Genomic DNA, 14,213 nt, shown 5'->3' on the forward strand with positions numbered 1-14,213 from the left:
TTACAAATTGATCCAGTATGGATTATATAAAAAGAATGAAAATGAGTAATCAGATATTTTTATTTTGGGGGGGTCTACCAAAAGATCTCCTGATTTTCATGGAAGGGGAACATAGACTTTGGTTGACTTGAAGCAGTCGGAAGAGCAAGGCACACATGTAAAGCTGCTTGTTAACCTGCCTGTGGAGGAGAACTGGGCATTGTGGACAGCCAGCTGCTGACGTTCTCATCTTCACGAATTGCTTGAATTTCAGAGTTCTGTTTCCGACAGGAAATGTTTATCACTGCCACAGACTGGTGTGCACGGGAATGCACGATGTTAGAGAAAGGGTGTGCAGAATGCTGCACTTTGCAAATCAACAGCTTCACTTAGTGGGCTATGACATTGTTCTGCTAGCGGAGATGCTTTTCAGACCATAAAACTGAAGAGAGCCTGGCTATATAGCACATCATGTGAGAAAGCACCCCAGAACTCCTGCATCAAACACAAATGAGACTTTCTTTTTAAACATGTTTCCTTTTTATTAAACATTAAATTACTTCAGAAGAATAAAAACAAGGAAATGGCATCAGTTAGTGTCTTCATTAGATAAATCATTAATAAATTTATTAAAAAATGTAACAAATGAATTTGAGGAGGAATGATCCCTTGCTACTATTTAATATATGGCTTGGACGCTTTGTTATTTAACATAACTGTTCTAAAATTATAAATGCTAGACTTGAAATTGTTAATAACTGTATAAAAACTAATAGGAGATCTATGAATTTATTTATTTTGACTCTTCAGTTTAAGTAAAAGAAGTGTTACAATTATGAGAATATTAAAAATAAACTTTTTAAAAATTACATAAGGGAAAAATAAATTCTGAAGAGGACAAAAATTTCTAAAGAAAATGTATTGCTTGGGTGTGCCTTAATTTAAATGCAGGTAATTAAGTCTGCATGTAAATGTGTCTTGTCAATTCAGACCTTAGAAAGCTCACATGGGTGGCAGCCTTAAACCACAGGATGTAGGCATGTTGGCTTACACAGATATATAACAACAATAATATTGAAGCATTTAAATTGATAAGATTTATCTTTGATCCTAAAATTTTCTACTACATTTGGAGAGAGAGAGAGAGAGAGAGAGAGAGAGAGAGAGAGAGAGAGAGAAAGAGAGAAAGTGAGAGAAAAGGAGAGAGACACAGCAGAGGCAGAAACTTAATTCTGCAAGTATTTATCCTGTCGGGACCAGTGACAGAGTGACAATTAGTACCGATTACCATAATTGTGCTCTGAGGATAAAATGCCACATTGCTTCTTCTGCAGTAAATGCAGGCTTTTCTTAGGAAAACGAGTCGGCTGCATTATTTGGTTAACAGCACGTGTTCCCACGCCACTCACTCGGAGGTGCCACTGCAACCCTTCCCTCTCTTGCAGTAGATAGGCCTGTGAATGTAGTGTACCTGACTCTCGCTCTTTCTGGGGGAATTGCATTTCTATTACTGAAAAAGCATCACATAAATACAAATTACATTTTTTCATTAGGAAACTACTTTTCATTTTAGAAAAAAAAATTCAATTAATTGTGAATAAGGTTATGATTTCGCCAGGGAGAGAAATATGTAATTTTTCTTCAAGCCTCAAACACATATAATAATGAAATCTTTTCTTGGAATCCACTCTTACGAAGGATTTTTAAAAGTATAGACTTTATTAAAATCTCAGTTCAATTAAAATGCATTCAGTTACTATAAATCTTTATTAAAATCGCAGGTAAAATTGTTCAACAGTGTAAGAGAGAGTCATGCTTCTTTACCAGGCAGTGAATTCTAACAAATGATTGTAAAGTGCACAGGTTTGCTCTCCAAGACAGGCGTGTATATGTGTGTGTGTATGTGTGTATGTGCATGTGTGTGTTCATGCATATGTGCACGTGTGTGTGTGGTGTTTGCATGTATGTGTGCGGTGTATGTGTGGTGTGCGTGTGTAGTGTGTGCGTGCATGTGTATGTGTGTGTGGTGTGTGTGGTGTATCTGTGTGTATGTGACATGTATATGGTGTTTGCGTGTATGTGTGTAGTGCATGTGTATGTGTGTGTTGTTTGTGTGTGTGTCCACGGGCACAGAGAGGCTTGGTACTGGGAATAGAGGCAATAGAGACTGAAGTGACTGTGTCTCATCATCTCCTCTGGCACCGGCTTTCTTTGCCTTCTCAGCGAAGGCCGTATTTCTTCTTCTTTTTTCCCCACTTTAAAAAATTCACTTATTCTATAAGTTTCCATATATGTACTTATTGTATATTAAATATATTCACTTCCCATAAACCCCTGTGCACTGTTGCTTGGGTGTCATTACATTAATGTGTGCGTGTCCTCTTGGGACAACATAACTGTGATTCTCTTCCCTCACTTCTGTAATCAGAACCACCCTACTTAAAGGATTCTTATTTTGCCTCTTCCTTGGATGTGTTTGGTACAGTGTCCCTGATTCTTTTTCAAGGACCGCTGGAAGATGCCATTGAGGATGAGGACGAAGAGTATCCATCGGAGGAGGCGGAAGGCATCGCTAAAGGGGACTTTCCACTGGAGGGAAGCTTCCCAGCAGACTTTGGGCCAGAAAATCTGAGCTGCGAAGAAGTGGAGTTCTTTTGTAACAAAGGTAATCCTTGATGACTGAATGGAGGATGGAGTCACTTAGGTGGTTTTGAAAGAAATTGTCTTCTTCTTTCCTCCTCCTCCTCCTCCTCCTCCTTCTCCTCTTACTTCTCCTTTCCTCCTTCTCTTCCTCCTCTTTCTCCTCCTCATTCTGAACCTTAGGATGGAATAAAAGTACTAACATAATGCAATGGTCTATATTACGGGAAGATTAGGATATAGGAAGGTCTTTTGTCATTCAGACAAGTTTTTTCATTTTGATAATGATCTTTTTTATTTTCAAATACTCTATTGCTGATTGGTATATTCCCTGAGCTAATTTTGTTGCTGTTTTTTCCAAACAGCTATAACACATTTGACATTTATCAAATTTCTTCTTCTCTCTTTCAACAGATAGTGATTGAACTCCTTTAGTTTGCATGGCACTAGTAACTGAATATGAGCACCTAGTGGTGCAGATAATCCCCAGCCCAAGAGCTGGCTCAGTCTCTCTAGAAACTGAGTACTGTGGGTGTTAGCTTTCAACTCTGCTGCTCCCTGTTAGGTTATCTGGATAAAAAAGTGGAGGACCTTTTCCTCTGTGGATCCTCTTTGGACATACACACACCACGCACACATACACCACATACACATACACCACACACACACACACACCACACACTGCACATACACACATAGCACCCCCACAAACACCGTATAGACCACACATATACATATACCACCCACATACCACACATACACACACTACTCCCCACACACCCACATCACATACATACCACACATACACACACCACCCCAACACCACACATATACACACACAAATACACACACCACCCCCACACCACACATATATAAACACACATACACACACACCACCCACACACACATCACACACACACACACCCATCACCACACACACACTACACACTACATATACACACCCATCACCACACACACACAAACACTACATATACACACACACATTACAGACACCACACACACACACACACACCATACATGCACACACACACACACACACACACACACACAAAATAACCCAAAAAGTACCGGCAACAAATTTCAGTCGATTTCTAACCTGAACTTTTTTCCCTATTTTACATCCTCTTTTTTTCTAAAAGTAATTTTATGATTTCACATGACTTTGTTATTATTTGTTTTTACTAGTTTGTTTAGTCTCCCCTGGGTTAGAACTTCTTTTCCTCCTTTACCAGCATGCAATGTCATAAGTGTTGATATAACAGCTGCGTCTGCTAATTGAGCAGGATTGTATCCCAGACGACACTGGCTGAGCCGCTTGGAGTCTGCATCTGTCTACACCTGCCGATATTTATATGCGTGCGATTCTCGTGCAGGCACGCCATTTTCCTAAACCTGCATATGGGTTTAGACAGTTGAGCGAGGTGAAGTGAGCTTGTGTGTGCTGATTGTCTAGGCAGCCTAAAATCAAGAAAGCTGATACAATAGCTTAAAAATGGCCAGTGTATCTATCTTGATGATCACATGTATTTATAGTAGTTTTAAAAGCTCAACAGTGCAATCCCATGTTGATGGTGTCTTAGAAACTCAGAAAGCCAACTCATTCTTGTCCTTCTGTTCACTAGAGCAACAACGTCACTGGGATCTCCAAGAGCATGAACAGTGGCCTGGTAACACGGTGCCTATCTCTAGGACAGATCAGTTTGACTGAAAATAAGAGTATAACGAATAGAACAGTTTTGTCCATAGAGCGATTTCAGACCAATTTGATGTTTCCTTTAGGTGTTCTGGATTCTGTGTCTCTCTTGAGAATCTGTAGTTTAGGCGATGCATGTAAGCACAGGCTGAGGTGTTGAGGTATGCTGGCTTTTAAATTACATCTGCCACCATCTTATTCTCTATTGTTTCCATCAAATTTCTATTTCTATGTTTATTATAAAATATCTATTTTTTCTAGAGTATTATTATTTTCAAAAAAAAGAACGAGAAAAGCTAAGGAATGGAAGGCATTTGCCTTTTCCTCTCTCTTTGGACTCTTATGATTAAAGAGTTAAGACATAAATTTAGATCTTTAGAAGCATAACTAATGTAATTAAAAATAAATAAAGTTAATAATTGCATTAATTTAGCAATGGTAAGTATTTCTATATCCTGTTTTAATTTGGAGTCATCACTCCTAAAGGCTTATGTTTAATAAAAGAGTTTGGTAAACCTAAAGCTTTGGGTGATCTCTTGGAGACAGACAGAACCAGAACAAATGGTTTTTTGTAAACAGTGTCTATAGTCGTAAGACAATAATATTCATCTACACTAACAAGAATCAGGACTCAATGTAATAACGGGCATTTGGGAAATGAGAACATTGAATTACAATTATTGTGAATGCTATTTAATGGATGTGACCATTTGATAAACACTTGGGAATCCTAAGATATTTTAAATATGCAACAAACACTTAATAGCACAGGCACTGCTGTTGAATAGTATATAATATACGTGAATTATAAAACAATTCCTTAATGCTCAGTTTGAAACAAAAAAAGTCATCCATGGGAATAAGGACTGTTATTTTCATGTGATATCGTTACTATAAATGAGAACATTACTATTTCGTTTTCCTGTGGCCTTATGTAACAGGAGAGAATTACATGATTTTACTCTCATAGACAGTGAATGGTGGGAATGCCCCTGGAATTTGGTTAAACAGATACGAAAGGAAGCCAGCACTGATCGGCACTGTAGCCGGTTGTACAAGGACTGCAGTCTTCTCATTCACTCTCTTTCGCCTTCTCTCACTATTTAACTTGTGTAGTTTAAATTGGAAGAGAAAACATCTCATTTGAAGAGTAGAATGCGATCTCTGCGTAGGTAGTCGCATCTGTCTCCGTGGCACACGGTTTGGCTTCCTTTGTGGTTGACGAGAGAAGATTGACTAAGCAGTGAAGCAGGAGAATGACTTAAAGCTTAAGGGAATGAATACTGTGACTGAAAAGCCAGGTATAAAATGGTCTCTTAAAAGGAGCCTTTTCACTGAAAATCTAATTTTTGTATACATTCTTGACCATTTATGATGATTCCAAAGTTGTCATTCTATATCAACAAGTGAGTTAGATGGTTTAGTTTCTTTCAAAAATCTACAATGATCTAGTTATTTTAATGGCTGCCATAGATAAAATGTTTAGACATTGGATGCATGTTCTTAATAAGTAAGAGTTAGCTTAAGATCTTATACTATAAAACATACGAAGAGTCTCTTAATTCTTCAAGCCACAAATACTGACATGAGTTCAGGGAGAATAGGAAGCATCCTTACAAGGTGACTGCATCCTCATCAGTATTTTAGTGTTGGATTTTGTGTAACTGATGCCATGTTATCGTAACTGTTTAGTTTTTTGAGGAATAAGAGAGGAAAAGCTTCATTCTTTAAATATCTGTGAAAAAACTGCTTATTATAGGTAAATGTTTCTATGTTTAGGATTGCCATATATTGTAGGATATTGTCAATGGCTAGAATAATTTTACTTTCTATTTTTCCTGACTTCACTCATATTATCTATGTTCTTGCTAAAGGGCAAGATTTTGTGCACATCTGGAAGAAATCATTAATATTAAAGCCGTGGGTCTCTCTAAACCATGGGATCAAATATCGTTTATCTCAACCTAGCAAGGTTAAAATCAGGAAAAGTGTAATTTATACTTTATGTTTCTTTAATAGGTTAAATTCTTAATTATGTGTTTGTATCTCAGACATATCCCTCTTCAAGTTGTAGGCCTAGAATTGACAAATCCCATTGAAAATACCAAGTCAGCTCTTGGTTTGGACTAGTGTGTGCGTCTCACCTTCACACAAAAGAGACTGTTTACTATAAGATGTTTCTTTAAACTGCTTTGGGCCTCTGATATTTTAAAACGCTGGGCAAAATATAAAGTGATGGTTCAGGTCGTAGCATTGTCTTTTGTTCTAAACTGCTTGGCTTCTTGCCTTCCCGGCATCTGCGACAGGAAGGGAACAAGCAAGAATTATTTCCTTGAATTTGCAGATGACGAAGACATCCACACTGGGCTCATAAGTGCTACACATTTCCTGTGGTATTGAATTATTTGCCCCAGCTATTGCATCTCTCTTTCCCTGTTTAATGTAGAAAACAGGGGCATATAGTCATGCATGTGCAAAACTAAGCCTAGACTTAATAATTAGTCCAAGTGGAATTCCAAAGTGAAATATTTAAGTTTGTTTATGAAAGAGGTGAAGTAATTATGTATAGGATACATTTCAGGAGAATGAACAGGATGTGTGAACAGGAAGGAGAGAGTCAGATGGGTGTCTCTGTCATGTAGTAAGTAAGAAAGCAGCTGTGCTATGGAGAAAAATCTTCAAAAACTATATGGCAATGATAGCCTGAGTTGTTAATAATGATCTAGGAAAGTTACTAGGAGCCTTTGGAAATTTTTCTGTGATGTTATGGTCTCTAAGGAAGCTAAGAGGGAATATAATACCATCAACCTTGTCATTTAAAGACAGAAAACCCAAATTCTTCTCCTAGCACCTAGATATAAAAAATGGTCAGAGATTATTGGATAGTGTGCACACTAAAAAGGCATTTGGGAAGATCAGTGTTGGCAAAAGCCTGCAAGATGGAAATCCATACAATAAGGAAGCATATTGTGCAGTGATGGACATTATCATATATTCAAAGAGCTTATATTAAATAATATTTAAAAGGGAATGAATATTTTAAGTACCCTTTTAAAATTGAACATTGTAAGGTACATTAAGAAAGTAGAATAGAACACAGGTTCCTCAGTGTTGGAATTAATGTTAGCCCTAGCAGTAGTTATGAAATTAAATAAACAAACAAAACAGATACTGAATCAGGTGACCAGAAGTTTCCAGTCTTGTTCATAGATAAATTCAATAGAACTCAAGCTACTCAGTAATATGCATCTACAATAACAAAACACAATCTCTATCCGAGGGGAAAAGGAATGGTTAATGAAGGAATCAAACTCAGTCTGTGTACGGTGGGCAATATTGAGCCCATGAGGAAAGACAGGAGAGTTTTAGGTGGTGGAGTGGCTTTATAGCTATGTGTGGAGATACTTCAGATTCTATAAAGAACAATTAGGCAGGCAGACTTTGAATAGAAGGCAGAAGGAAAGCAGTGGGCTTCTAGAACTTTCTGACCTGTGTGCCTAGTGTTGGACCTAGCACACAGAGGACAGCAGAGAGCTGGAGGGAAAGGTGCAGTTGTGCAGGATTTGCTGCTCCAGGAACCTGTGCTGGATCCGGGCACTGTGGACGATACAGGGAAGGGGACTGTGAAAGGGGGAGAACACGAGAGAAGATGCACAGTCAGGAGGCAGCTTGCTCGTGCCGAGTGAGGACCGGTCTGCAAAAAAATGAAGGTGGCAGCAGGAAACCGAGACAGGTAAATTGGGGGAGCTGTCAGGAAATACAAATAACCCAATCCGAATCATCTCTTCAGCCAAGAGCTTGATGAGACCCCATCTGTAGCTCATTAATATAAATTCCACAGTAGCATTTTGCGGGTGTTTGGGGACAATCTGTGTCACCTTGCTCCTTTCCACCTTAGCAGAGTTGGGTCAATGTTTTCTACAGATTCCCACATCCTTGAATGAGAAAAACAAAGAATAGGAAGCCAGCAAATTGGTAGAAGTTTTATTATTATGCTTAGGGAGACTGGCTGCTAGACCCTTTGAGCTGTCCCTCCTCCCCTCTCCCCCTTGCCTCTATCTGTTTTTGTAGTTTTGTTTTAAAAGTTAACAGAGCTGGAAAGGCTGTATCTTTTCCTTGGACTTTACATAACAAGCTAAGCCTAGCCGGTTAGCATCGCTCTTTTCCTACCTGCCCTCAAACCTGTGGGGTCCTGCTTGTTTTTCAGCTGTTCCTCATCTCAAACATCCGTGTTTATTTTTGTCTTTTAGTTTCTTCTTTTCTCTGGATCCTTTTCTCAGTAAAGAAGTCCGTTTCTATCTCCCCTTCAGTTGGGTTCTTTCCCTGCTTGGCTTTTGTGAAGCCTTGCCTCCTTCTCAGATGCGGGGTAACAGAACCCATATCTGCAGGTGGCAGGTCTGCTGTAATCACTTTGAACTCAATAAGGAAGGGGATATTTACAGACAAAGTTCTTCTTTTTCTCTTCACGGGATTAAGAAGCTCAGCTCCTTAAACTCTTGCATATAACATTGACATTTCCAGGGTGTGTTTGGACCAGGGAGTTCAAAGAGAAGGAGTGAAAGAGAAAAGCCAATATGACTTTGTTTTTTACCTTGCTGGAGGAGCTGTTTGTGCAAATCGCCTGTAAGCTTATTGACCTGAATCTTTGACTCCTTGTTTTTCCTGGATTTGGCTGGAGTGGAGACACTGATGGAGAGCCGATAGGGCTGATTGAACAGCCCCCAGCTTTGCTTGGCATGGACCTGGCTTTGCTTCTCCGCCACCTCCCTCCCTTCGCATAACATTGTTCCTTGGCAAACCTTAGGCTGTCCTAGGCCCAGTTCTCCTTCACATTCTGTTGTAATGCACTTTAAAAATCACCGTGTTTTTCCTGCATGGGCTGTCCCATGGTGAGAACTGAAAAGTAATGACTTTTTAAGGTACTAGTAAGAGAGATAATAGTCATATCCGGCTTGGGTTTTTATCTCATGATAAGTAGTACACCTGTGACGTGGGGCTGCCAGGCTTTCTTAGCCGCTTAAAAAGTCTCCACAGCATGGTTATTACTCAGAACTCAGCAGAATGTTTTAAATGTTGATCAGTGGGAAAATGAGGGGCACCTGAGCAAGCCCCGGGCAGCAAGAGAGTAGAGAGGCAGGTTTTGGTGGTAATTGTTTGGTGAAACCAGATGGCTTTGTAGTTTTTTTCATTTTTTTCCTGTGACATAATGCTCCATATATAAGGGTCAGATAAAGCTTTGTCTACCTACCTCACCTTGGACTCTAGATCAAGACAAAAATTTCAACAAGGCGAAAAGTGATAGATTTTTCTCATTATGTGAAATGTCTCATACTGTGGTGTTTATAGGAGTCATGTATGAAACCATATCACACTTTTTTTGCATATGATAAGTCTGTTGCATTTTTTTTCCTGTGAAATGGTCATCAACATTTCACAAGTGCAGTCTGCTAAAGTTCTTTTACAAGATAAATTTGAACTTGGTAAGACATGCATTCTGTTAGAATTTCTCATATAACCTCATGTTATACCAAAGTATATTTCTCTTTTTGTCTAGCTAAATACATACGGCTTGGGAGGGATTGACTTATTTTCAACGATATCTTAATTTCAAATGAGCAATGTGTTTACAACAGAAAGAATGAATATTACTATAAAGGCCATTTTCTTATAATTTAGAAAATGTATTTGTTGGTTTAAAGTGTAAGGTTTTTGCAAGAGCGAGACCCTTTCTGGACTTGTAAGATTTATCTTGGGTTGTTGGTTGGTCTGAATGTTAAAAGTCATATAAAAGAAGAATAATCTATTTAATATCCTGGCATTATATTTATATACATCTGGTTATTATGAGACACATGCATTATTGATTGGCTCTTTCAGTTTTAATCTAGATATTGAACCAGTTGATCATTAAATTTAGCTGAATAATATGAAAGAGAACTACCTATATGGAAGCCCAATTTAATTTCTCCATTTTCTTGGGTGCAGTTTTGTACTGAATAAAGATTCAGTGTTTCTTAAGAAAGCATTTTTAATCGAATTACTGTTATATTTAAGGTCTATTTATCTCAGTGTTATGTAATTTATTTTTGAGCGTCAGTCGCCTGTTTGCCAAGCATGCCTATCTGCTAGCACTGTTTATTTTTCTATTCTAAAGGAAACTATAAGTACGAATAGCTTTGGTAATGCCTGGGTAGCCAATTTACTTTAACCGTATGAATTAGGTTGATTCACAAACCTGAATGTTAACTGTTGGGCGAACCAGGATTAAAGAGAAAGTGTTCGCTCTGTAGGAGACTTTTCTTGGAAATAGCAGTGTCTCCTCTACTTTATATCCTTAAATATCACAAATGATTTCCAGTTTCATGGTTCTGCTCTACCATTTAGTAAGTTTTTAAGTAAAATAGGTTTTTCAAAGCTCTTAATCTTCTCACATAAAATTTGCATTTTCTTGTTAGTATGTAAAATTCTCTCAGTGATTTGTTATCATTTGAGAAGCAACAGGCAGTATTAGGCATTTGCCCATCCATTACCTGATGGGATAATCTTTATCTCTGGTAGCCCTAAACATAGAAGGTGTAGAGGGAAATGGAGAAAGCTGTGATATGATGAATTTAATTATAGTAATAAAGTTAGTCACTTTTTGTTGTTCTTAAGAGGTCAAATGAAAATAGCTCGCCGTGTTGTACCAATAAGCGCTGATAACGGATGCCGATTGTCACCGTCTCAGTGCGTTCCTTTTCTTTCTGAGATTAGACAGAGCAGCGTTGAGACTGCACCAATTACAGTAATTGGGATAATGGTAACAGCAACTCCCATTTTCTGTTTGTCCCTGAAAGTCAGGAATCTTGGTGTGTGCACAGTGTTTCTAATCAGCTTACTGGCTTGCAGCATAGATATCATTTTTCACTTTATCATCCATAGGTTTGGTACTTTGGTGAAAGTCAGAAAACTACCAAGGTAATACCACATTACAGTGAGGAGGATGGTGAAGATGTCTCAGTGGATAGGGAATCTGTAGCGCCATGTGAGGACGCGAGTTCAGATCCCCATAGCTCACCAACACCCTGGCAGGAGTGTAGGTGGTCACTAATTCAAGTATTTGGGAAGCAAATATGAGGAAGAGGTCCCTTGGCACAGGCTGACCAGCAACCCATAACTGGCAGGTTTATGCGAGAGACCTTGCCTCAATAAACAAAGTGGGGAGTGATTGAGAAAGACACCCAATGTCAACTCCTGGCCTCTTCATGTACAAGCATACATGTCTAGACACATGTTCATTTGCACACATATGGACACACATGAATGTGCATTTCAAAAAAATATATTAAAAAATTAGAGTAGATGTTGGGGGCTAGCACAGGAAGATTAGACAAGATACTGCTTCTAGTTTAGGCTTGTTGTAAGGAGGGGTCGCTTGTTGATTCCCGGCTGCTCGACCCCAAAATAATCACACAGAAACTGTATTAATTAAATCACTGCTTGGCCCATTAGCTCTAGCTTCTTATTTGCTAACTCTTACATCTTAATTTAACTCAATTCCATTAATTTGTGTATCGCCACATGGTTGTCGCTTATTGAGTAAAGTTCCCAACATCTGTCTCTGGCGACAACTCCATGGCTTCTCTCTGACTCTGCCTTCTTTCTCCCAGCATTCAGTTTAGTTTTCCTTGCCTACCTATCAACAGGCCAACGCAGTTTCTTTATTCAGCAATGATAATCATGGCATACAAAGGGGAATCCCACATCATAGGCTAACTTGAAATACAGTTAGAGACTCAGTCTCCAAAACACTAATAAAATAAATAAAAATAAAAGTAAAAAATAAGGCAGAGGGTATTAGTTTTAATAAATTATGGAAATATTTTTCTGACATTCATTATGAAATAATTCTTTTAGAAGGAAATGAAAACATCTGAAGAAGTCTAAACCTCACTTTCACAAGATATTTTTAAATGGACTGTCTCAAAAACAAAACCAAATAAACAAACAAAGTAACCACAACAACAACACTCTTGCACAAGTAAAAAAAAAAAAAAACTATGGGGTTTTACCAAAACCAAGAAACAACAAGTATTAAGTAAATTAATGATAAATGTTCTTAAAGTATTCCTGTCATGTAGGGTCTCTTTAAAGGCTTAATAGATAAAAACCTGTCTGAAGTACAGAAAGAGGGTATATCAATGATGCAAGGTCTATACGGAAAGTACTTTTGACCACTGAGACTTAATGAATGGCCATGTCACTCTGTATGGTAGCATAAAATAGGCCATAATTTCTCACTGCCTGTTCCTTGTATTCTTGTTTTCAGGCAATTCAAAGGAACAGAAACACACCAGAGTGTGTATACTTGGGCTGAAGCCAGTAATAAATGACTGGGGTGTTTATAATTCCATCACAACTATTTGGATAGGAATTTCGGCCTTATGGAAATGTTTGCAAATTGAACTCTTTAAAACTGTTTGACCTTAACACACAATAAACCTAAGTAAAAAGCAGGGAAAGGAAGGAAGGAAGAGAGGAAGAGGGCATTGTTTGCAGGGAGAGCTCTGGGCACTGTGAAAACTTCTCCCTTTTCTGAAGGAAATGCAATGCAGCAGATGGTAAGAGTGGACGCGAGATAAACACAGGAACTGGAAAAGCAAGCAATGCATCCTAAAGGGGTTCTGTATCGACGATCTGGAGGGGTAGGAAGATTAGACAAGGAACTCTTCGGAAACTTGACAGTGGCTATATCGCACCAGCCTTACGCACATAGCAGAGATGGAAAGAAAAACTGCACAGGCGGTAGACTGTGATGATATTTTTCTGACAGTGAGAAGGGAAGATCTTTTTATTGATTAAAGGCATCGATTTATCAAGGGAGGGATCAACAACCGAGATGCACAGACTACCCTCCATGCCTCCACCTGGCTGACAATGAGATCTGATGATAGTCTACTGTAGCACTGGGATTAGCTTATGTCTCTGTACCTGGGGGTCTTGGACAAACTTGTAATTTTTCGGGCTATGCAAAGTGCACTTCAAACACTGAGAACTCACTCATGTGACCTGCTTGTGGTATGTGAGCATGGATGTGTGTAAATGGTCTTACTGAATATTTTAGAGCAGAAGAAAGACTAGATAAAGAATATTCTCATCTCTTAGAATAATATAGTAAATAAAGGAAAAGCTTTGCCTATGTAAAACACAGGAAAGCATGTAACATGTGGACCCTGTGTAAATGTTTGGATGTCCCTCAGCCTGAATTTGCCCGCTTGAGTCTTTGTTGTACATTCCTGTGTTCTGTCCTGGAGGCTGATGACTGTATAATACTAGCATATAGTCATTCTTTTTTTTATTTATTCTTTTCTCATATAATACAAGACTACAGCCTCTCTTCCCTCCACTCCTTCCAGTAACCCCCACCTTCTCTCTCTACCAGATTCACTGCTCCTCCATTTCCCTTCAGAAAAGAGCAAGACTACCAGGTATATCAGCCAGACAAGACAAGACATGATAAAGCTAAGCGTAAACCCCCCTATCAAGGCTGGATTAAGCAACCCAGTAGGAGGAAAAGGGTTCCAAGAGCAGGCGAAAGAGTCAGAGACAGCCCTGACTCACTGAGAGGTGTCTCACAAGGACATCAAACTCTACAACAACATGTATCCAGAAGACCTAGTGAAGTCCCGTGCATGCTGTGTGATTGCTATGTCAGTCTCTGTGAGCTCCTATAAACCCTGCTAAGTTGATTCTGTGGGTCATGTTCTCCTGTTGTGCTCAACCTCTCTAGGTTCTACAATCCTTTCCCCCCCCCCCTCTTCCTCAGGGTTCCCTGGACTCTGACTAATGTTTGGGGACATTGGCTCCGATCAGCTGCAGAGGAACCCTTTCTGGTGGCCAC

General features: G+C 38.9%; 1 protein-coding gene across 1 annotated transcript in view; it reads left to right on the top strand.

Moving 5' to 3' along the window:
- Zfpm2 (zinc finger protein, FOG family member 2) overlaps positions 1-14,213 on the top strand; it is a 422,522-nt gene that overhangs the window by 85,653 nt on the left and 322,656 nt on the right. The window contains exon 2 of the mRNA XM_085679019.2: positions 2,486-2,644. Coding sequence (XP_085535145.2) covers positions 2,486-2,644 — 159 coding nt within the window. The remainder of the gene's footprint in view (positions 1-2,485; positions 2,645-14,213) is intronic.

Source organism: Myodes glareolus, chromosome 19, assembly GCF_982192425.1.
Source record: "Myodes glareolus chromosome 19, mMyoGla1.1, whole genome shotgun sequence".
Classification (NCBI taxonomy): Eukaryota; Metazoa; Chordata; class Mammalia; order Rodentia; family Cricetidae; genus Myodes; species Myodes glareolus.